General features: G+C 46.0%; 1 protein-coding gene across 1 annotated transcript in view; it reads right to left on the reverse strand.

Annotated features, from left to right (window-relative positions):
* The window catches only part of Atp8a2 (ATPase, aminophospholipid transporter-like, class I, type 8A, member 2), a 439,384-nt gene that overhangs the window by 336,356 nt on the left and 78,619 nt on the right, over nucleotides 1–24,409 (reverse strand). Inside the window, exons 22-23 of the mRNA NM_015803.3 lie at nucleotides 22,343–22,481; nucleotides 14,115–14,179 (exon numbers count right to left, since the gene is read on the reverse strand). Of these exons, the coding sequence (NP_056618.1) occupies nucleotides 14,115–14,179; nucleotides 22,343–22,481 (204 nt within the window). The remainder of the gene's footprint in view (nucleotides 1–14,114; nucleotides 14,180–22,342; nucleotides 22,482–24,409) is intronic.

Consider the following 24,409-nt stretch of genomic DNA (forward strand, 5'->3'; position numbering starts at 1 on the left):
AGACTATTAATAACTGCTTCTATTTCTTTAGGGGATATGGGACTGTTTAGAAGGTCAACTTGATCCTGATTCAACTTTGGTACCTGGTATCTGTCCAGAAATTTGTCCATTTCGTCCAGGTTTTCCAGTTTTGTTGAGTATAGCCTTTTGTAGAAGGATCTGATGGTGTTTTGGATTTCTTCAGGATCTGTTGTTATGTCTCCCTTTTCATTTCTGATTTTGTTAATTAGGATTTTGTCCCTGTGCCCTTTAGTGAGTCTAGCTAAGGGTTTATCTATCTTGTTGATTTTCTCAAAGAACCAACTCCTCGTTTGGTTAATTCTTTGAATAGTTCTTCTTGTTTCCACTTGGTTGATTTCACCCCTGAGTTTGATTATTTCCTGCCGTCTGCTCCTCTTGGGTGAATTTGCTTCCTTTTTTTCTAGAGCTTTTAGATGTGTTGTCAAGCTGCTAGTATGTGCTCTCTCCCGTTTTTTCTTGAAGGCACTCATAGCTATGAGTTTCCCTCTTAGAAATGCTTTCATTGTGTCCCAAAGGTTTGGGTACGTTGTGGCTTCATTTTCATTAAACTCTAAAAAGTCTTTAATTTCTTTCTTTATTCCTTCCTTGACCAAGGTATCATTGAGAAGAGTGTTGTTCAGTTTCCATGTGAATGTTGGCTTTCTGTTATTTATTTTGTTATTGAAGATCAGCCTTAGTGCATGGTGATCTGATAGGATACATGGGACAATTTCAATATTTTTGAATCTGTTGAGGCCTGATTTGTGACCTATTATGTGGTCAATTTTGGAGAAGGTACCATGAGGTGCTGAGAAGAAGGTATATCCTTTTGTTTTAGGATAAAATGTTCTGTAGATATCTGTCAGATCCATTTGTTTCATCACTTCTGTTAGTTTCAGTGTGTCCCTGTTTAGTTTCTGTTTCCATGATCTGTCCATTGGTGAAAGTGGTGTGTTGAAGTCTCCCACTATTATTGTGTGAGGCGCAATGTGTGCTTTGAGCTTTACTAAAGTTTCTTTAGTGAATGTGGCTGCTCTTGTATTTGGAGCATAGATATTCAGAATTGAGAGTTCCTCTTGGAGGATTTTACCTTTGATGAGAATGAAGTGTCCCTCCTTGTCTTTTTTGATGACTTTGGGTTGGAAGTCAATCTTATCAGATATTAGGATGGCTACTCCTGCTTGTTTCTTCATACCATTTGCTTGGAAAATTGTTTTCCAGCCTTTCATTCTGAGGTAGTGTCTATCTTTTTCTCTGAGATGAGTTTCCTGTAAGCAGCAAAATGTTGGGTCTTGTTTGTGTAGCCAGTTTGTTAGTCTATGTCTTTTTATTGGCGAGTTGAGACCATTGATGTTAAGAGATATTAAGGAAACGTAATTGTTGCTTCCTGTTATTTTAGTTGTTAAAGGTGGCATTCTGTTCTTGTGGCTGTCTTCTTTTAGGTTTGTTGAGGGATTACCTTCTTGTTTTTTCTAGGGCGTTGTTCCCGTTCTTGTATTGGTTTTTTTCTGTTATTATCCTTTGAAGGGCTGGATTCGTGGAGAGATAATGCGTGAATTTGGTTTTGTCGTGGAATACCTTGGTTTCTCCCTCTATGATAATTGAGAGTTTGGCTGGGTATAGTAGCCTGGGCTGCAGTTTGTGTTCTCTTAGTGTCTGTATAACATCTGTCCAGGCTCTTCTGGCTTTCATAGTCTCTGGTGAAAAATCTGGTGTAATTCTGATAGGCTTGCCTTTATATGTTACTTGACCTTTTTCCCTTACTGCTTTTAGTATTCTATCTTTATTTAGTGCATTTGATGTTCTGATTATTATGTGTCGGGAGGAATTTCTTTTCTGGTCCAGTCTATTTGGAGTTCTGTAGGCTTCTTGTATGTTCATATGCATCTCATTCTTTAGATTTGGGAAGTTTTCTTCAATAATTTTGTTGAAGATGTTTGCTGGACCTTTGAGTTGAAAATCTTCATTCTCATCCACTCCTATTATCCGTACGTTTGGTCTTCTTATTGTGTCCTGGATTTCCTGGATATTTTGAGTTAGGATCTTTTTGCATTTTCCATTTTCTTTGATTGTTGTGCCGATGTTCTCTATGGAATCTTCTGCACCTGAGATTCTCTCTTCCATCTCTTGTATTCTGTTGCTGATGCTCAAATCTATGGTTCCAGATTTCTTTCCTAGGGTTTCTATCTCTAGTGTTGCCTCGCTTTGAGTTTTCTTTATTGTGTCTACTTCCCTTTTTAGGTCTAGTATGGTTTTGTTCATTTCCATCACCTGTTTGTATGTTTTTTCCTCTTTTTCTGTAAGGACTTCTACCTGTTTGATTGTGTTTTCCTGTTTTTCTTTAAGGACTTGTAACTCTTTAGCAGTGTTCTCCTGTATTTCTTTAAGTGATTTATTAAAGTCCTTCTTGATGTCCTCTACCATCATCATGAGATATGCTTTTAAATCTAGGTCTAGGTTCTCAGGTGTGTTGGGGTTCCCTGGACTGGGCGAAGTGGGTGTGCTGGGTTCTGGTGATGGTGAGTGGTCTTGGTTCCTGTTAGTAAGATTCCTCCGTTTACCTTTCGCCATCTGGTAATCTCTGGAGTTAGTAGTTATAGTTGACTCTGTTTAGAGATTGTTCTTCTGGTGATTCTGTTACCGTCTATCAGCAGACCTGGGAGACAGATTCTCTCCTCTGAGTTTCAGTGCTCAGAGCACTCTCTGCTGGCAAGCTCTCTTACAGGGAAGGTGCGCAGATATCCTGTATTTGGACCTCCTCCTGGCCGAAGAAGAAGGCCCAAAACAGGACCTTTCTCAGACAGTGTGTTGCTTTGGCAGTTCCCAGGTGGTACAGACTCTCACCTGTTCAGACTAAATTCCTAAGTTCCTTGGAGTCCCGGGACCAAGATGGCGACCGCTGCTGCTGTGGCTTAGGCCGCCTCCCCAGCCGGGCGGGCACCTGTCCTCCGGTCCGGACGGTGGCTGGCTGTCCCCGGCCCACAAAGGGTGCTGCCTCAGCGCCTCTGTGCTTCCGCCTGTTCCAGAAGCTGTCAGGTTCTCTGGCGCACCCTCTCACCTGTTCAGACTAATTTCCTAAGTTCGGCGGGTCCCGGACCAAGATGGCGACCGCTGCTGCTGTGGCTTAGGTCGCCTCCCCAGCCGCTACCTTTTCTTTTCCTAGTAAAATTGTATCAGCCCACAAAGGGGAAAGTGTATCTAGTACCATGGGAAGCCAAGACCAAACCTTGGCCACAGTAACAGGAGTCACTAGAGTTTATACCTAGAGTTTAAGCTATAAACTCTAAATTTAAGTTATAAATGTGGATAAGCGAAACCAGAAATCTACCTTACAGCAAATCACTTGGGCCATCAATATCTTAAATTCTTGAGCACAGTGAGAACTCTTCTCTGAAATTGCCACCTTATGCATTCAAATGCATGGTCTTTCAATTCTTAAACACACTTCTGTAGGAACGTTTCATGACCCACATGCTTACATGTTAGGAACGTGTACATAATTTACAGACCAATAATTCTATGGCCTCCCAGCTCACTAACATGGAACTGTACACGTTACCATCAATAGGAAGTCTTCAGGCGGCAGCAGCCATACATTAAACAGACAACATTAAGTCCAAATGTGCGTGTACCCCATCCAAAGAGCTCACGGCCTCCTCACTCTGCGTTCTTCCCTGAACATGGTGTGTGTAAGATGAAAGACCCTTGAGAGGGAAAGCACAGGGCGGGCTGGTTCCTACCCCTGTCTCCAGAACTGCTCTAACTTTTCCAACTCAGTGTTAAGAAAGAAAAGACCAAAGGGGAGAAATTAAATGGTGGCAATGTCGATAGATCACACTATGGAACTCTGGGCGAAAGCTAATCAGTAATAGTGACCTATAAATTCGATCACTATTAAAAAAAAAAAAGGCCAAATCAAGACCTTTAAGGAGGAAGGGTCAGCAAGAGAGGAGCTGGTGTCTCTGCTCCTGAAGAGCTGTCAGGCCCTCAAGTTTTCACTACTGTTCTGTCAAACTGTCCAGGTTGCACCCTGTTCATAAAATAACCCTGTCAGCTCTCAAAGGATATGACTAAAAGTGCAAACTACTCAATGCCAGTCATACACACAGAGTCATAAAATAAGTGTAAAATTTTTTTTAAAAAATCAACTCCTGGAGTTAAAACACAATGTTCACTTTTGCAAATGGCTTGTGAAGAAAAAAAAAGACAAAATCTATTAGAGTATACTTTTTAACAACTGCATATGGCCTCTAGGTAATAACTCTCAATATGACTAGAGTCAAACTAATTAAAATAGAGGAAATGAAACCTTTTCTCCATCCTGTTTGACATCACGGCCTCTGCCGTTCTTATACAAATGCCCAGGGTTTTCAGGTGGCGATTTATCAGTTGACTCTTTTCTTCTACTCAAGCTCTAATTAAAATGAACAGTAAGCTATTTGCATGTCTTCCATAATTTCCTTTTCAGGATACAGCAGACTTCAGCTTTATTCTGCAAAATCATTTCCAATTAGTTATTTAATCTCTACATGTTTGCTTAAAATCCACCTGCACCCCCCTGGAGCCTGGTCCTCGCTGGAGGCCGGGCAGCAGCTGCGGGAAGAGTCAAGGGGCCCTCATTACATTCAATGGGAGCCACATGCTTATGGATCTGACATCAAGATTCGTGGCCTGTGACCCAACTCGACCTATTAGACTTGGCTAATTAAAAATAAATAAAACTAGCTTCCTGGGGCTTATGATTGAAGCATAAAAAGTGAATGTCTCAGATGCAAAGCACCTTCAGATTGCTGTCATTGCTCTAGGTTTCCCTAAGCAGAAGATGGCGAGGGACCTGGGGAACCGGAATGAACTGGCCTCCAATAAATGCCACTCTCAAACTTTCATTTTCCTTGGCTGCTTATGAAAGAACAGAATGAGGAAAGAATCCAGGCTATCATCTGGGAAAGAAAGAACTGCTCTACAAATGACCACAACCACACACCAGCACACAGTAGCCATCAAAAAGGGCGTCAGGACACACAAAATCCAAGGTACTTAAAAGAGGAGTGATGTTTCAATTGTTGACAATGTCATTCTTTACACAGCCCAGCAGACTCACTATCAATTAGAGGGAAATGACCTGCTAGCAGGGGAAGTGACCCCCTGGGAACTTCCCCTCCACCGCCAGAGGGCACTCTCATTAGAAGATGGTGTAGGCAAGTGTCCGAGAATCCTGGCATGTATTCGTGATGTCCTAGGCTCTGTCACTGATGACATGGGACAAAGGATACTCTTGGACAAGTGAGAGTGGCATACCACACTGGATAGGAATTGAGCATGTCTAGCTGTACTGAAGACATTCGAGTGGCTCCTTCCTGCTTCTAGATGGGAACCAGAGAGATGCCTGCCTATGCAGCACTTAGGAAGACTTGAAAAGTAGAGAACCTCTAAAAGATCTACCACCGGGTTTTAAATACCAAACACTCTCTAGAGCTAATACAACTGCCTGAAAAAAAAATAAATGACAAAAAAAATATGAACCAGGCACGCACACTGCACAAGGAGATCTCAAATATTTCATTGGCATGTGTGATGGTTTAAATATGCATGGCCTACACACCTCCCATTATAAATGGCTCAGGTATCTGCAGTATACTGCTAAAAGGAACATGGCGGGGACATGCCTGTGTCATCATTGCGTTCCCAAAGAACTATACTATCACTTCCCCATAAGCTTTGAGGGGTGGTGGGTGCATTAGGTCTTCACAGGTACTACATTAGCTTAATAGGGTTTATGCCTGCCAGGATTGTCTCTTGGTGTTTAGCCATAAAAAAGTGCTGCTTTTTCCCCTACATCAAGTGACATTATTTCATATTTTTTCTATGTTAATAACTTTTTTTTAAATTAAAGGATTTTTCCTAAGTGAAATACACAATACATTTAGAAAAGAAGGTGCATGCTTATGTAAGCATAATATATCTTCTTTCCTCTACAGGACTTGGTTTGCCAATTCTATATTAAGGAATTTTTTTCTTCATTGCTGAGATTAATCTGAAAGTTTTCTTTGTTGCTCTGCCTCTATTGGTATGGACCTGAAGGTGATAACAGCATCAAATCGTATTAGAAAGTAGTGATGCTTTCTCTGTTTCTGGGCAACAGTATCAAAAGTTGGGGTTCTCTGTTCTTTAGGTAACCTATAAAATGGTTCCATATTCACCATCCCAGGAATTGCGGTTCCTCTTCACTGTGGGCCACCACGGCCCCACGTCTCTACAGCTGCACATTTGCTCTCTTCTTTCTCCTCCTTCAAGCCTGATTTTGAAAGTTACACATTTTTTTCCTAAACAATTGCCTACAAATTCCTTAAGTAGAGGACTCTCCTTATAGTCAGGGCCTTACATTTCCCCAAATTAGCACAGATCCCTTTTCACCAAGAATTCATTTGAACTCTTGAAATCACTGCTTTAGAATACAGGGGAAATTGAGCTATGTGCTTACAATCAGGGGCCCTTTTACTTGCCAGGCATAGCCAGGTTGGTGAACTCTGTAAAGAACAGTGACTTTCAGCATATCTGCTCGTGGGTGGTCACTGCCCTGGCAGCACAGCAACTGTCACTGACAGGACATCAACAGGTATGCACAGCTATTCTCCAATAAACCTTTACAGAATCAGATGAGTGCATTTGGCACTTGGTTGGACCTCTGCACAAAGGGACTCTGAATTACCTGTACCTGTGCCACTCAGCATGGGGGCCAGCAGCCACAAAACTCTATTGAAATCCAGATTACTTGCAATTGATAGTTCTCATGACCTAGTCATGTTGCCAGTGATTATTTACCACATGTGGTTAGCAACTACTGCAGTGGTCAGCACAGAGACACAAGCTGGGAAGCCCAGCACTCACTAGGCTAAGGCAAGGAGCATCATGGGTTCCAAGGCACACTTAGTTAAACAGCAACATCCCTGGCTAGTATTTTTTTTTAAGATTTCTTCATTTTTATTTTATGTGTATGAGTCTGCCTGGGTGGAAGTCCATACACAGGTGCACACAGTGCCTACGGAGTCCACAAAGTGTGTTGGATCCCTTGGGACTAAAGCTATAGGTAGCTGTGAGCCTCCACGTGGGTATTAGGAATTGAACCTGGGTCCTCTGGAAGAGCATCCAGTCTCCCAAAGCACTGAAGCACCTCTCCTGCTCCCTCCTAGCCAGTCTTGACTACACAGTGAGACTCACTCTTTCAAGAAAAGGAAAGGGAAGGAGGAGAGAGGAAAAGAGAGTGGTTAGAGACCTTTCAGGTTTCACTAACACGTGATTCTTCTAGTCATCTTGTTTCATACTGTTTTAAAAGTTAAGTCCCTGGTCTGAACAAAGTATGTTAAGACCAAATAAAAGTTAGGTTGGTTGGAGCTTAGAACTCTCCAACAGGTTGATAAATTTAAGCAGAGCTACACCAGCCAGCCAGCCAGATGGAGGAGGCAGGACTTTCTATGAGGGGCAGAGCCAGGGTAAGCTCACATGACTGCTCTCCCTTAGACAGCTCTGGTCTCACCTGACAATGTACTGTTCTTAACAGTGTTCCTAAGCCACACAGTCAAGACCACCTTCATACTAAGAACAATCCATTCAAACAGAAACAGGGTCAGCGGCAACCACCAACAGTCATGGCTGACCCTACGACCGCACAACACAGGGAATTTGGTCAGGCTCCACACAGCTAGAGACGTGTATTCAAACTCCATTTCTGCCACTATACCTTTAGCTTCAGATCAAGAGGTTTGAGAAAGGGCAACGAGTGTCATTATGAGGAACTGTGCAGCTCTTCGGTACTATAAACACTGTGAGGCTCAGCTTAGGGTCTGTGGGCAGGCTCAGCTTAGGATCCGTGGGCAGGCTCAGCTTAGGATCTGTGGGCAGGCTCAGCTTAGGATCTGTGGGCAGGCTCAGCTTAGGATCTGTGGGCAGGCTCAGCTTAGGATGTGTGGGCAGGCTCAGCTTAGGATCTGTGGGCAGGCTCAGCTTAGGATGTGTGGGCAGGCTCAGTTTAGGATGTGTGGGCAGGCTCAGCTTAGGATCCGTGGGCAGGCTCAGCTTAGAATGTGTAGGCAGGCTCAGCTTAGGATCTGTGGGCAGGCTCAGCTTAGGATGTGTGGGCAGGCTCAGTTTAGGGTCTGTGGGCAGGCTCAGCTTAGGATCCTTGGGCAGGCTCAGTTTAGGATCCGTGAGCAGGCTCAGCTTAGGATCTGTGGGCAGGCTCAGCTTAGGATGTATGGGCAGGCTCAGCTTAGGGTCTGTGGGCAGGCTCAGCTTAGGGTCTGTGGGCAGGCTCAGCTTAGGATCCGTGGGCAGGCTCAGCTTAGGGTCTGTGGGCAGGCTCAGCTTAGGGTCTGTGGGCAGGCTCAGCTTAGGATGTGTGGGCAGGCTCAGCTTAGGGTCTGTGGGCAGGCTCAGCTTAGGGTCTGTGGGCAGGCTCAGCTTAGGGTCTGTGGGCAGGCTCAGCTTAGGGTCTGTGGGCAGGCTCAGCTTAGGGTCTGTGGGCAGGCTCAGCTTAGGATCCGTGGGCAGGCTCAGCTTAGGATCCGTGGGCAGGCTCAGCTTAGGATGTGTGGGCAGGCTCAGCTTAGGGTCTGTGGGCAGGCTCAGCTTAGGGTCTGTGGGCAGGCTCAGCTTAGGGTCTGTGGGCAGGCTCAGCTTAGGATGTGTGGGCAGGCTCAGCTTAGGATCTGTGGGCAGGCTCAGCTTAGGATGTGTGGGCAGGCTCAGTTTAGGATGTGTGGGCAGGCTCAGCTTAGGATCCGTGGGCAGGCTCAGCTTAGGATCTGTGGGCAGGCTCAGCTTAGGGTCTGTGGGCAGGCTCAGCTTAGGGTCTGTGGGCAGGCTCAGCTTAGGATGTGTGGGCAGGCTCAGCTTAGGGTCTGTGGGCAGGCTCAGCTTAGGGTCTGTGGGCAGGCTCAGCTTAGGGTCTGTGGGCAGGCTCAGCTTAGGGTCTGTGGGCAGGCTCAGCTTAGGATGTGTGGGCAGGCTCAGCTTAGGGTCTGTGGGCAGGCTCAGCTTAGGGTCTGTGGGCAGGCTCAGCTTAGGGTCTGTGGGCAGGCTCAGCTTAGGATCCGTGGGCAGGCTCAGCTTAGGGTCTGTGGGCAGGCTCAGCTTAGGGTCTGTGGGCAGGCTCAGCTTAGGGTCTGTGGGTAGGCTCAGCTTAGGATACGTGGGCAGGCTCAGCTTAGGATGTGTGGGCAGGCTCAGCTTAGGATGTGTGGGCAGGCTCAGCTTAGGGTCTGTGGGCAGGCTCAGCTTAGGGTCTGTGGGCAAGCTCAGCTTAGGGTCTGTGGGCAGGCTCAGCTTAGGGTCTGTGGGCAGGCTCAGCTTAGGGTCTGTGGGCAGGCTCAGCTTAGGGTCTGTGGGTAGGCTCAGCTTAGGATACGTGGGCAGGCTCAGCTTAGGATGTGTGGGCAGGCTCAGCTTAGGATGTGTGGGCAGGCTCAGCTTAGGGTCTGTGGGCAGGCTCAGCTTAGGGTCTGTGGGCAAGCTCAGCTTAGGGTCTGTGAGCAGGCTCAGCTTAGGGTCTGTGCGCAGGCTCAGCTTAGGGTCTGTGGGCAGGCTCAGCTTAGGGTCTGTGGGCAGGCTCAGCTTAGGGTCTGTGGGTAGGCTCAGCTTAGGATCCGTGGGCAGGCTCAGCTTAAGATGTGTGGGCAGGCTCAGCTTAGGATGTGTGGGCAGGCTCAGCTTAGGATCTGTGGGCAGGCTCAGCTTAGGATGTGTGGGCAGGCTCAGTTTAGGATGTGTGGGCAGGCTCAGCTTAGGATCCGTGGGCAGGCTCAGCTTAGAATGTGTAGGCAGGCTCAGCTTAGGATCTGTGGGCAGGCTCAGCTTAGGATGTGTGGGCAGGCTCAGTTTAGGGTCTGTGGGCAGGCTCAGCTTAGGATCCGTGGGCAGGCTCAGCTTAGGATCCGTGAGCAGGCTCAGCTTAGGATCTGTGGGCAGGCTCAGCTTAGGATGTATGGGCAGGCTCAGCTTAGGGTCTGTGGGCAGGCTCAGCTTAGGGTCTGTGGGCAGGCTCAGCTTAGGATCCGTGGGCAGGCTCAGCTTAGGGTCTGTGGGCAGGCTCAGCTTAGGGTCTGTGGGCAGGCTCAGCTTAGGATGTGTGGGCAGGCTCAGCTTAGGATGTGTGGGCAGGCTCAGCTTAGGATCTGTGGGCAGGCTCAGCTTAGGATGTGTGGGCAGGCTCAGTTTAGGATGTGTGGGCAGGCTCGGCTTAGGATCCGTGGGCAGGCTCAGCTTAGGGTCTGTGGGCAGGCTAAGCTTACGATGTGTGGGCAGGCTCAGCTTAGGGTCTGTGGGCAGGCTCAGCTTAGGATGTGTGGGCAGGCTCAGCTTAGGGTCTGTGGGCAGGCTCAGCTTAGGGTCTGTGGGTAGGCTCAGCTTAGGATCCGTGGGCAGGCTCAGCTTAGGATGTGTGGGCAGGCTCAGCTTAGGATGTGTGGGCAGGCTCAGCTTAGGGTCTGTGGGCAGGCTCAGCTTAGGGTCTGTGGGCAGGCTCAGCTTAGGGTCTGTGGGCAGGCTCAGCTTAGGATCCGTGGGCAGGCTCAGCTTAGGATGTGTGGGCAGGCTCAGCTTAGGATGTGTGGGCAGGCTCAGCTTAGGGTCTGTGGGCAGGCTCAGCTTAGGGTCTGTGGGCAGGCTCAGCTTAGGATCCGTGGGCAGGCTCAGCTTAGGGTCTGTGGGCAGGCTAAGCTTAGGATGTGTGGGCAGGCTCAGTTTAGGATCTGTGGGCAGGCTCAGCTTAGGATGTGTGGGCAGGCTCAGCTTAGGATCTGTGGGCAGGCTCAGCTTAGGGTCTGTGGGCAGGCTCAGCTTAGGGTCTGTGGGCAGGCTCAGCTTAGGATGTGTGGGCAGGCTCAGCTTAGGATCTGTGGGCAGGCTCAGCTTAGGATCTGTGGGCAGGCTCAGCTTAGGATGTGTGGGCAGGCTCAGCTTAGGGTCTGTGGGCAGGCTCAGCTTAGGGTCTGTGGGCAGGCTCAGCTTAGGGTCTGTGGGCAGGCTCAGCTTAGGATGTGTGGGCAGGCTCAGCTTAGGATCTGTGGGCAGGCTCAGCTTAGGATGTGTGGGCAGGCTCAGTTTAGGATGTGTGGGCAGGCTCGGCTTAGGATCCGTGGGCAGGCTCGGCTTAGGATCTGTGGGCAGGCTCAGCTTAGGGTCTGTGGGCAGGCTCAGCTTAGGGTCTGTGGGCAGGCTCAGCTTAGGATGTGTGGGCAGGCTCAGCTTAGGGTCTGTGGGCAGGCTCAGCTTAGGGTCTGTGGGCAGGCTCAGCTTAGGGTCTGTGGGCAGGCTCAGCTTAGGGTCTGTGGGCAGGCTCAGCTTAGGGTCTGTGGGCAGGCTCAGCTTAGGATCCGTGGGCAGGCTCAGCTTAGGATGTGTGGGCAGGCTCAGCTTAGGGTCTGTGGGCAGGCTCAGCTTAGGATGTGTGGGCAGGCTCAGCTTAGGGTCTGTGCGCTGTCCCTTGCAGCAAATGCCTTCGCTTTGCAGTGAAAACATTCATAATCCTCTCCTTTAGCCCTTCTGAATGATAGGCTACATCACTAGTGTCTATGGTCACCCTCTCTCTGTGTAGTCAGACACCAGGACTCCCTTGTCCTCTCTCTGCCTGTGATTTCGCTCTTGCCAGTCACTGTCACACAGCAGCATCACTTACCTCCCCGGGCCTCTGCTCTCCACGAACTCAGCTGCTTTAGATTTCGTAAGTACAGCTGTCTACTCACATTCCCAAGGTTTATACTTCCTCTATCCAAAACTGTAGTAATTCCCCTTTATTTATGAACAAGTCACCTAAAGTGGATCTCAAGGCCTCATGCGTGCACGTTGGGCTCTCTTTCCCACAAAACCATCTCTTCAGCTCAGAAGATGTTACTTAACAGGCACAGAATTTTAGTCTAGAATGCAGAAAGGATCTCTGGACATGAATGGGGGCAACGGTTACACAACAATGTGAGTGATTTTGTTGTTGTTGTTTTGGTTTGGTTTTTGGTTTTTCAAGACAGGGTTTTCCTGTGTAGCCCTGGCTGTCCTGGAACTCACTTTGTAGACCAGGCTGGCCTAGAACTCAGAAATCCACCTGCCTCTGCCTCCCAAGTGCTGGGATTAAAGGCGTGCACCACCACGTCTGGCTGTGAGTGTTCTTAATGTCACTGAGCTGTATGTCAAAATGCTCATGGCTTATTTTACAACGTGAACATGTGTGTACACACACAGCACATCTCCAGTCATTAAAAGTAAAATAGACATGTGCACTAGGGAGTGCTGGGGACATCGGGACATGGTGTCCCAGGAAGGTCTCCTTAGTGCTCCAGAGAAGGTAAGAGGTTCATCCAGGAGATAAGGCATGACCTCAGACCACAGGCTTCTTACATATAGTTTGGTTGGTTGCTGAATGTTCCACAAAGACCCCTGTGCTCATGGCTTGGTCCCCAGGGTGGTGTCACTGGCAGGTGGAGAAACCTCTAAGAGGTGAAACCTAATAAAAGGTCTTCGAGTCACCACAAACACGCCCTCATGGGGATTATGGGCCTCAGGCATCATCTCTTTGACTTTTCTGGCTTTCTGGCTCTGAGGTGAGTAATGTTACTCCACCCCATGGTCCCACTAATGTTCTGCCTTGACACAGCCCCAAAGCAATGAGGAAGCCAGCTGTAGGGGCCACATAACACCCCCACCCTGCACAGTGGGCCAAATGAACCTTTTCTATTTACAAGCTGAGCAAGGTACGAGTAACAAGATGCTTTACTCAGACAACAAAAACAAGCCTTGCAGAGAAGCACCCTGAAGTGTTCAGTGCGAGGTTGGCATCTTGCCGGTGATATCCTGGGCTCAACATTGAGCCAGGGCTCAGCAGCCTACCCATGAGACCCTGAGGGAGTAAAGAGAGCTGGTCTTCACAGTAGGGAGTCTCCAAAGTTTTCACAAACAGGAGCTCCAGACTGTGTATCCTCTCTTTCAAAGTGTGATCAGCCCAGTCGCTGCTCCCAACACTGGTATTAAATATACCACCTGAAAGAGGGACTGTGGGTACCTCCAGAACCCGCTGGAAATATGGACAAATGCAATCTTCTATTTCACTAATATTTTCCTGTTAAACAGCTTTACCAAGTCACTGGTTACCATTGATCAGTCCCCATTGCTGTCTTCTAGGGGAGTGGTAACCCAGCATCTTAGTTAGGGTTACTATTGCTGTGATGAACCATCGTAACCAAAAGCAAATTGGGGAGGAAAAGGGTTTGTTTAGCTTACACTTCTACATCACTGTCCATCATCAAAGGAAGTCAGCACAGGAACTCAAATAGGACAGGAACCTGGGGGCAGGAACTGATGCAGAGGCCATAGAGGAGTGCTGCTTTCTGGCTTGCTCCTCATGGATTGCTTAGCCTGCTCTCTTATAGAAACTTGGGACTACCTACTCAGTGGTGGCACACCCAACAATAAGCTGCCAGCCCATCCATCGCTAACTAAGAAAATGTCCTGCAGACTTTGCTACAGCCCCATCTTTTGGAGGAATTTTCTCAGTCGAGGCTTCCTTTTCTCTAAGTGGCTGAAGCTTGCATCAAGTCGACATAAAACCAGCTAGCACAGCCAGGAATATGCTTGCCCATAAAAATACTCCAGCAGCCAAAGTGTTCCATTCTCCATGATCTATTGGCATCTGGTGTTGGAGAATTAAGTGGACCTGTATCCTGTTGCTACATAAATCTAAGTAACAACCAGCACTTGATTGTTAGCTGTAGTGGGAGGCATCTACCATGAGGAACACCCTAGGAACCTCCTCTGAATCAGCCATTACCACGTCATGGAAATCATAGGTGCCACTCTTTCATATAAAACCTCATAGTTAACAATGCCAAAGAAGATCAAAAGTGACCCACTTGAAATGTTCAGTCCCACGTGAGTACAATATTGCCAGGAGGTAATATTCTAAGCCCACAACAATTCCATGTTTAGAGGTGAGACTTTATGGCTTTTCATTCATAAAGCCAGACTAAACACAGTAGTTTACAGTTGTTTTGAACAAAAGCAGAGAGATTAATAATTACAGTACATAAGTTAATACAGCTATGTCTTGATATAACATTAGAGAAACTACTTACATCTAAAGAGTCCTCCTTCAATAGGATAAGGGCCATGTTCTGCGACACCAACCGACAGGAATACCCTGAAATGGAGAAGGGACAGCGTGTGAACTTTCATCTTTCTGTGAATTACTAAGTTTTCAGTGGCAGATACAACTTCTCCTCTATTTGAAGATTTATTGATTTTTTTATTTGTGTGTGTGTGTGTGACAGAAAGAGAGAGTGAGATGTGTGTACACACACATGTGTGTGCGGTACCCAACCTGTGCTCTCAAGTGAAAGTCAGAAAATGGCTTCTGCTGTCCTCCTCTACCCTGCTCCTCCCATTTCTTTGAGGCAGGGTCTTCCCCTGAACCTGGAGCCCATGTTTTCTCAGTCAGGCTGGAAGCCCCTAAGCCCAGTCATCCTCCTGTCTCCACCCCACTTGAAGCTGAGGTTACACACATATGCAGACACCCATCTTACAATCTCCCTTCTTAGGTCTACTTAATCACCTAGGGGCACAAACCTAAGCAGACTTCCTTGTAAATAGCTTGAAGAGAACTAACTGATAAGGTTTTTTGTTGTTGTTGTTGTTGTTTTTGTTTGTTTGTTTGTTTGTTTGATACAGGGTTTCTTTGTGTAGCCCTGGCTGTCCTGGAACTCACTTTTGTAGACCAGGCTGGCCTTGAACTCAGAAATCCACCTGCCTCTGCCTCCCAAGTGCTGGAATTAAAGGTGTGCGCTACCACCGCCTGGTGCCCATAAGGTCTTAATAACTAATGGCTAAAATAAGTACTTGCCAACTTCCTATAGATTTTTAAATTTATTCTGGCTATTCTTGCATAGCATTAAGATAAATCCTGGTATACCTAAAATAACAGCAGACCAAGGAGATAAATGGAATATGTTCTCCTGGTTAGCATGGCTACTGCACAAACCATATCACCCTTTCTTTCTAAAGCTGATAATTCTCTCCTGTTTCAGGAATACTGGCATAGCAAGGGAGTCGTGCTCCTGCCAAAAGATCAATGCAGTCTCCATTTAAAAAATTGGATGGGTCACACGGCCCCCAATGGAGGAGCTAGAGAAAGTACCCAAGGAGCCAAAGGGAACTGCAGCCCTATAGGTGGAACAACATTATGAACTAACCAGTACCCAGGAGCTCTTGTCTCTAGCTGCATATGTATCAAAAGATGGCCTAGTCGGCCATCACTGCAAAGAGAGGCCCATTGGACTTGCAAACTTTATATGCCCCAGTACAGGGGAACGCCAGGGCCAAAAGGGGGAGTGGGTGGGTAGGGGATTGGGGGGGTTGGTATGGGGGACTTTTGGGATAGCATTGGAAATGTAAATGAGGAAAATACCTAATAAAAAAACAGGGGGAAAAAAGAAAATATACATAGAAAAAATTTTCATTTTCATATTGTTGCCAGATAATTCTTGTGGAAAAAAAAAGTGAACCTCAGTTTAAGTTAATAAAAAAAAATACAAAGATTTAAAACAAAAGTTTTCCAATTAGAATCAACAACTTCAATCTTGTTCTCAAGCCAAACTACTTTTCTAAGATAAATCACACTAAGAATGTCAGACAAAGCTTCAAAGAATTGTATTATTTTATGTTTACCTAAAATTAAATTATGTATAATGTACACACACACACACACACACACACACACACACACACACACACATACCACATACACACGTGCCTCTTGGACTAATAGTTTTCCCCACAAAAGCCATATAGCCTATCTAACAAAAACTCCAGTACCGTGCATGAGAAAACTCTGAGTTATTGGGAAGGCTAGACCAAGTGGCTCCCGAGACAATGCAGGCTACTGCTGCCACCCTTGGTTGTCACTCAGAGGTGGAAGGCAATAAGTTCCTATTGCTGGAGGCCATACACTTCCAACAGAGAACTCAGAAGATTCGGGCTGGATCTAACCTGAAAGCCTCCTTCCTGTACTCTAGATTTTATAAAATCATAAATTACTGTGTAAGCTGCCAAGAGAAGGAAACAATCAATGATCCTACCCAGCTGGGACGACAATGGCCTGGAACAATGACCAGCACAGCAAGAGATCCTTAAAGGTGTAATAGTGGCACCCATCCATCGCAGCAACCAACAGCTGTCTAAGTAGGCTTAAGCCCACCCAACAGGAGGGAGATCATCCCTGGTCCAAGAAATCTAGCTAACTACCTGGGGCTCGAGAGGTCACGACTCTTAGAAAACAAACTACTACCTCTGACTGACACATGCCGAACTCAAATAAGACCAAGAAAAACTTTTGTAGGTTTAAAAAAATTTTTTTTCACTCATTTTGGAATATACACCCTAACCTTCACTCAGGGTTGCCATTTAAAAAAAAAAATTTAGCAAAGGCAGCCAGAAGACAGCCTCTAGAGACAAAGACAATAGCTTTTAATAAATATATTATTTCTGGAGCCGTATCCAAAAAGTGTAGTAATCATGCAAAGAAGTAATCCAAGGTTTCTCAAGCTAAAGTTGTTCCTAAAGACCAGAGGCATCTAGAGTGAGCATCCCAGCACATCAGATTGTAGAATTCAGGGTTAAGGCTGCCTAAAGGGTCCAGGTCTCAGGATCCTGGCTCAGAGCCTGTTAAAGAGATCCCAGAGCTTTCTGAACATCTGGCTTCTGGATGCAGGAACATGGAACCGTCTCACCGTTCCAATGCCCATACTGTGTTCACATTCTCATAACGTGACAGCCAGCTGCTTCGGGCTTTGGATGCTCCTGTTTTAACTGTCAGCATTAGTGAAATGCATCAGAAGAGCTCACTCATAGATTTGGTAACATTTGTTCTATTTGGGATTCTTGACTTTCCTTGGAAATTGTTTGTCTACATCTATCTCTACCTACAGTAATAGCTTTCAAGTTGAAAATCAATTAAAACTTTTTAATGGTGTGTGTGTGTGTGTGTGTGTGTGTGTGTGTGTGTGTGTGTGTGTTGGGTATGTGTATATGTGCACATTAGAGGATAACTCCCACAAGCCAGTTCTCTCCTTCTACCATCTCTATTCTTTGGATCATGCGGGTTCAAGGGATCAAACTCAAGTCCCAGGCCTGCCAGCAAGCACGTTTACCCACTGAACCTTTACCTCACCAGTCCTAAAACTTATTTTTATGGTGCTTGGGTTTGAAGCCAGTGCTTTCCACTCTAGTGCTCTACCACTAGCTATCCTGCCAACCATTACACTAATTTCAAGTTTATTTTTTCCATAATAGCTTAGAAATTAACTTAGTCAAATTAAGTTCTAGGATATGTGTGTCTTGTAAAAGACAGTGGTTTATATGAACAAATGACCATCTTGCCTTTGGGGACCACATCCTACATGCTTACTATCTGTGTTGGAGGGAACTGAAGCAATTCAATTTTTAAGCTTAACATTTTGTCGTTATAGCCTAAAGTGGGATTTCAGAAGAGACCTTTGTGAACTCCCGATGTCACTTCCTTATTGCCATGGGATAATCATCTCTCAAACAAGCACACAGTGAATACCACGTATCCAGTCTGCCTTATTGTTCTTATGAATGTGGAGTTAATGAGACCAAACTGCTGCTGTGAATTCATTTCATTTTAAAGTCATGGGGATGGAAATCATTTTCATCTCAACTTATTTCTAAGTTGGCGATGTGAGGCAACTCTCACATCCCTCAATAGCCCTGATTTTGTTACCTATCAATGGGAGCTTTTAAACTCTTATGATCTTACAAATTTATTTTAAATTTAAAAGACCCTCATTACATACATTTAACATATAAAATGATTATAAGTTTACTGAAAAAAAAATCAGCTCTGGTGCCTGCTCAGACTGCTAATGACTGTGTATAGCCTGTTTCTTCAGAGGAGATAAATCCTCATTCCCAGGTAAAGTTGGGACACGCCAGTTCACATTAATGGGAGAGGTTCTGACCTTAGTTGCTGTTGGTCACAAAAAAAGGGGGGGGGGGACACAAACATCAAACACAAACAAGACTTTCATTTCTGTACAATGCTCAGCTTTAGTGCTTGCCAGGCAACACAATGGAGCTGGGGAATGTGCATTCTCCAATTGGGCATAAGTTAATAAATTCATTAGAGCATGAACAGATGATAAAATGCTAATCATGTGGCAGACAGTAAGCATGGTTAGCTCTGCAGTAGTTACTAGTAAATGTAACTGATGATATTCAAGGTACCATGCTAATTCCCCTACATCTGGTGTTTCAGGCAGTCACTACTTGTTTTGAAGTCAAACTGAAGTACAGAGAGATTAAGTAACTCAGCCTGAGTCACACACCCCATGACGTGTGGTGTCCATTTCCAAGGAGGAGAAAGAAATGAGTAGCAAAAGAACAGAGACGGGTGAATAACTGAAGAATTTCTGAAAATGAAGATAATTTAAAACATAACAACAGTTAATATTATAGACAAGGTCTGTGCAACTTGAAGCTTACAGAATATAGCCAGGTAAGCACATACTTCCACGGGCAAGGGTTCCTGAGGAGGCCTAAATGTCTGAGGAAAAGCAGCCCAGGAACCAGGTTCTGTGAGAAACCCTCTGCTCCTTAGCTCTCTAGATGGTGGGCCTTTGTCTGGACTTTCTGGTTCCTACTGGAGTAATGAGACAATCTTGCATCACAGTATCTAACAATGGTTTTCATCCATCCGCATGCAGGCATTCATTGACCAGATTCTCTGGGAAATAATTGAGACCCTCCAACACAACACACTTTTGTGGATTGGCACCATGTTGAGTCACGGTAATGACAGTCTGGTGCTGCTATGACCCCAGGATGTACAGTCAGGAAGGCTAGCTTCTTTCCAATCGTTCAAACATGTCTCCATAGCAATCTAGATTTGGTCCTTCAGTCTTTCCATTGGGGTCCCTGGGCTCAGACCAACTGTTAGTTGTAAATATCTGCATCTGTATTGGTCAGGTGCTGGTAGAACCGCTTGGAACAGCCATATCAGGCTCCTGTTAGCAAGCACTTCTTGGTATCAGCAATAGTGTCAGGGGTTGGTGTCTGCAGACGGTATAGATTCCCTAGGTGGGGCAGTTTCTGGATGGCATATACTTCAGTCTCTGTTCCATTTTTTGTCCCTGTCTTTCCTTCGGACAGGAACATTTCTGGGTTAAAATTTTTGAGATGCGTGGTGGCCCCATCCCTCAACTGGGGACCATGCCTATCTACTGGCAGTGTGAGGTGGGAATGGGTGAATGGGTGGAGGAGCACCCTCATAGAGGCAAAGGGGAGGAGAGATGGGATAATGGGTTGGTGGACGAGTAACCAGGAAGGAGGATATCATTTGAAATGTAAACAAATAAAATGATAAACAAACAAACACAAATAAATAAAAAGAAATCTAGATTTGGATGTGTGTAGGAATGAGCTTTCTCTCCACTTTCTCCCCAGAGAGGAGCACTCCTTGGGAGAGAGAGCTGGATGCTTTTAGTTTGGTGATGTTTTTTAGGGTGAAATGTTATTTTATTGTCTTCAAATCACATCCTGCTCTAAGATCCACAGCCTGTAAGATTTCCTTTCTCTGCATGTTGATCAAACCCAGCAGTGAGGAGAGCAAGTGCCTTCCTGGTGCGCTGTCAACCCCAGAAGTCACCCTGGGGGTGAGGTGGGGTCACTCTCAGTCAGATGGCTGGCTTACAGATTTCTGGATTAAAGAGCCAGACCTCAGTTTACAAGAGTGGATAGACTTCTCTACCTGGCTCTTCTCCAAGAGTTGATCTCATTTCATCCAAAACCCATTAGAAACCAAGGGCAGCAAACTCGGGTCGGGTGCTCACAGTTAACCGAGTTAGCTGCCCCAGGTCTTCTGAGGGCAAGATGCCTATGATAAATTTCTGAGCACCATCCAACTTCATTTTCCAAATGAAACCAAACAACCTCATCTGCTTCTCCTCAGAAGCCCTTAGCCTTCTCTTTACATTCGGGCCTTGCCACTTATTTATCGCCCTCCTCCTGCCACGCTGGGAAGACAGTACTTAGGGGGCCTCTCCGTAATGCCCTTGTGTACCTTCAGTTGTCAAACAGCATTTTGCTTAAATTGCAAACTATAAAATAAAGCAGAAATCCAGGGTTTAAAAATTACAGCTTGCTTCGGCAGCTGTTGTTCAAATAAAAGGCTTCTCGGTAAATCTTTTTGCATTAGCGACAGAGCATGGGATTCTAGCAGTCTGAGCTGCCCGGAGTTGGAGGGGGTCCCTAGGGATGAAGAGTTAGCCCAGTCTACAGGGGAACGATTAGTCAAAATATCCCCCTTTTGTAAGGGAAAATCAAATATAGGCCTTCCTTCTGGAGCTAATCTGAGAACTTCCAGGAGGGAAGAAAGCATTTGTGAAACATTAAATGGGTCCCGGGGACCCACCCTCAGAGTCTCAGAGCCTCAGAGCTACCCAGCAGTGCAGTTAAGTTGGTCTGCCACTCTGCACAGAACTGTTAAGTGCTAACTCCCTGTTTTTAATTTTGACATGTTTTTTTTTAATGACATGTTTATTTGTCTATTAAATTTGGGGACTTTAAAATATTTTATTTCTTTTTGTTTTAAAACGCTTTTCTGGTTTTAACAAGAGGAATAATGATGTTCCCTTGACATAAACATTGCCCAGGTGATAGATACCACAGGATGAGGGCTATTGAATAGGAAAGACACATACATGCTCTGGGCATTGGTCCAGTGCTTTTTTGCTGGAGTTGAGCATAGACATCCAGATGTGCTGCAGGAAAATCCTGGCTCCTCCTCAGTATTAGTGCTATCAAGTCTTTCCGTTAAGATGCTCAGATACCTGCTTAAAGTTTGCACCTTTACGACACGTTAATGATGCATTTCACTCGGGACGTGAGAAAATGAGGAGCTCGACCCTGGTACCATTTTCACTTGCAGGTTAAGCACATTTTTCTAATCACTCTAAGGGGTAGCAAGCATCACCTCAGGACAGCAGTCAGCTTGCTGTACCCTCTGTGAACAGGTCTCATAGGCTGCATCATGGAAAGCTCTGTTTAAGGCCAAAATTGGAGAGGGAGCAACCCACAGACATAGATGGAAAAACAGCACTCAAGAGGCAAATGTCATCCCTTCATTTGACATAGTTACTGGCACATCACAGGGCCATAGGCTTGAAGGTTTAGTGTCCAGTAAAAGCAGTGGGTCCCCAGAGAACTGTCACCACACTCTTGTCCAAAACCACACACGTGAGTCACAGACAGGAGCTCAGATCTACACTCAGTGTTTGCTGTCTCAGAGACTCAGTGAAAACTCTCCCTGTTCCCCATGAACATTAGGTGTTTGGGAGTCTAAAATGCATATGGTTAACAGTTAGCTCAGATTTTTACAAAACGATTAGTGGAATTTACCTATTTTTAAAATAAAAATCACCCTCTTGGGAAGGTACTGCCCTCAGCTGAGGCTGTCCAACAGCTGAATCCAACAAGGAGGGCATGAAGAAAGGCCTCTCTCCACTGCAGTGAGGACAGCCGCCTGAGGAACCTGCTCGGAGGACAACCAGTTCTGGACCTGAGGCTTTCTAGCATGATCTCCTCTAAAGCGAGCTAGGGCCGAGTACGTCAGTGAAGAAGTGAGTTATGTAATTCTTGGGTTGTTTTGTCTTTCTTGCCAGTGCTGGGGGTTTGTGTGCACAGGCAAACATGCACTACTACTTGTGACAGCTCCAGCACACAAGTTTTACAAATCTATGTATTCATTTTATTATAAAAATGCAAGGTCTCCTGAGGTAATAATGCCAGAGACCCAGGTGGTTTAAAATTAACCAAAAGCCTCTCCCATCCCAAGTCTCTGGAACTTTCTAGAGGTCGTCCCCCAGCCCCCACCCCGGGCAGCTGCATATTTCCTTCCATTCATTCTCCTGGCCCTCTGGGCTTCTCTCCTCTCTCCTGATCCTGCCCCTCTCCACTTCCCCTCCCCTCTCACACCCCCTCCCCTCTCACACCCCCTCCCTAAGCTTCCCTTGATCATTTTGTTTCCTCCTTCTAAGAGGGATTGAAGCATCCTCAATTGAGCCTTTCTTACTGTTTAACCTCCTTGTATCTATGGGGTGTATCACAGGTATTCTCTCTCGCTTGCTCGCTCTTTTCTGTACATCTATAATAGGCAGAATAGAAACCCATATGAGTATCATTGGATTCTTGGTGGATCTTTGAAACCAAAGGGAGATCCATAAACTGCCCACACTCAGAGAACACAAATTTTTACAAGAACCAGCATGGGGAATTTTAGGAAACTGGTTACCGATATTAATTGCAGTTTCTTGTTTGTCTCCTGTCAACACCCAGATTTTGATTTCTGCCTTCAGCAGAGTGGCTATGGTTTCTGGAACGCCGGCTTGAAGACGGTCTTCGATGGCTGTAGCTCCAAGTAACAGTAAATTCTAGATCGGAAAAATACCATCAGTTAAGGGACAGTTCATCCTTAAGAACAGGAGCTCTGCATCCCTGACAGGGTTCTTACTCGCTACTCACACCTGGGTCTGAAACATTCACAGATCATCGATCACATTGAGCTGCTTAAGACAATCCCATCAGTCGCTCTGTGGTACCTGGGTGCCACGTTTTATTTTTGTCAACTTGACTCAGCCTAGAGTCACCTGGGAAGAAGAGCCTCAGTTGAGAAAATGCCTCCATCAGATTGACCTGTAGGCAGGTCTCTGGTGCATTTTCTTGATGGACGATTAGAATGGGAGAGCCAGGGTTACCGTAGGCTGTGCCACTCTTGAACAGGTGGCCTCAAGTTCTAGGGAAAGCAGGCTGTGTAAGCCATGGGGAGCAAGCATGTAAGCAACATTCCTCCATGGTTTCTGCTTCAGTTCCTGCCTTGAGTTCCTTCTCTGACTTCCCTCCATTGTGGGGAGCAAGTGAAATCTGGACTGAACGTGTACTCTTTGACCTGGACACAACCATGTCAAGGACCAATGCTTCAAACAGAAACTAAATACTGCAAAGTAAAGTGGAATTATCAAGCTAGGGAAGGAACAAGGAAGGATAGCAGGTGATGGTTTTCAAACTATAGAAACTAAAAAAAACAGTAGTTCAGAGGTTGCTGGCATGATCCAAAAATATGGAAATTGAGCTTCCAGACTGTGGGGCGTTAAAATAAGTGTAAAATTACATAACAAACTAGAATACACAGGAAAAAAAAACCACCAAGACAGAAACCAAGGCAAGCAGCAAAGGGATAACAAAGGCGAAGCATGGACATCATTTAAGTGTGGGAAGCCATCCACAGGTACAGTGTGTCTGCCCTGAATGCACAGGGCTCCATGCCTGGAACCCAGCGGGTAAGCCAACATTAGGTCTACTCTCAGGCAAAGCTAGAGAATCAGTAATGCTTACATACTGGTGTGAATGAGTGACTGAGTGAGAGAGAGAGAGAGAGAGAGAGAGAGAGTGTGTGTGTGTGTGTGTGTGTGTGTGTGTAGCTACCTGTCTGTGTGTGCTCAGGCAGGCCAGAGGACATCCTCAGGTGTCATTCCTTCGCTGCCATTCTCCCACTACCCTTTGTTTTGAGACAGGGTCTCTCAACAGCTTGGAACTTGGCATATACATTACATTAACTAACTCTCGAATCCCAGAGACTTTTTGTCTCCACCCTCTCCAGTACTGGGGTCACCAGCAGGTGCCAATCATACTCTTTTAGTAAAAAATTCAGGCTTAGGGGATTGAATGAACTTAGGTACTTGTGCTCACAAGGCAAGTACTTTACAAACAAGCCATCTCTCCAGCCCTCCAATGCTAGTTCTGACCAGATATCTAAGGTTTCATTATACCTGGCTCACAGCGGACTTTTCAGATAACCTAACCTGAGAACATCCCAAAGCAAAGGAATGATGAAACACTGAGAGAGCCCATGCACTGGCCAGTTTTGTGAGTTAGCTTGACGCAAGCTGAAGTTATCACAGAGAACGGAGCCTCCCTTGAGGAAATGCCTCCATGAGAGCCAGCTGTAAGGCATTTTCTCCGCTAGTCATCAAAGGTGAGAGGGCCCATTGTGGGTGGTGCCATCCCTGAGCTGGTCATCTTGGGTTCTATAGGAAAGCAAGCTGAGCAAGCCAGGGGAAGCAAGCCAGTAAGCACTATTCCCCCATGGCTTCTGCATCCACTCCTGCCTCCAAGTTCCTACCCTGTGTGAGTTCCTGTCCTGACTTCCTTTGGTGATGGACAACAATGTGGAAGTGTAAGCTGAATAAACCCCTTCTTCCCCAATTTGCTCCTTGGTCATGATATTCTTGACTAAGAGTTCACAAAGACATCTAGAGAGAATGACAGTATCCCAAGACAACAAATGGATTCCTATCCAAAG

Source organism: Mus musculus, chromosome 14 (genome assembly GCF_000001635.26).
Source record: "Mus musculus strain C57BL/6J chromosome 14, GRCm38.p6 C57BL/6J".
NCBI classification, from domain to species: Eukaryota; Metazoa; Chordata; class Mammalia; order Rodentia; family Muridae; genus Mus; species Mus musculus.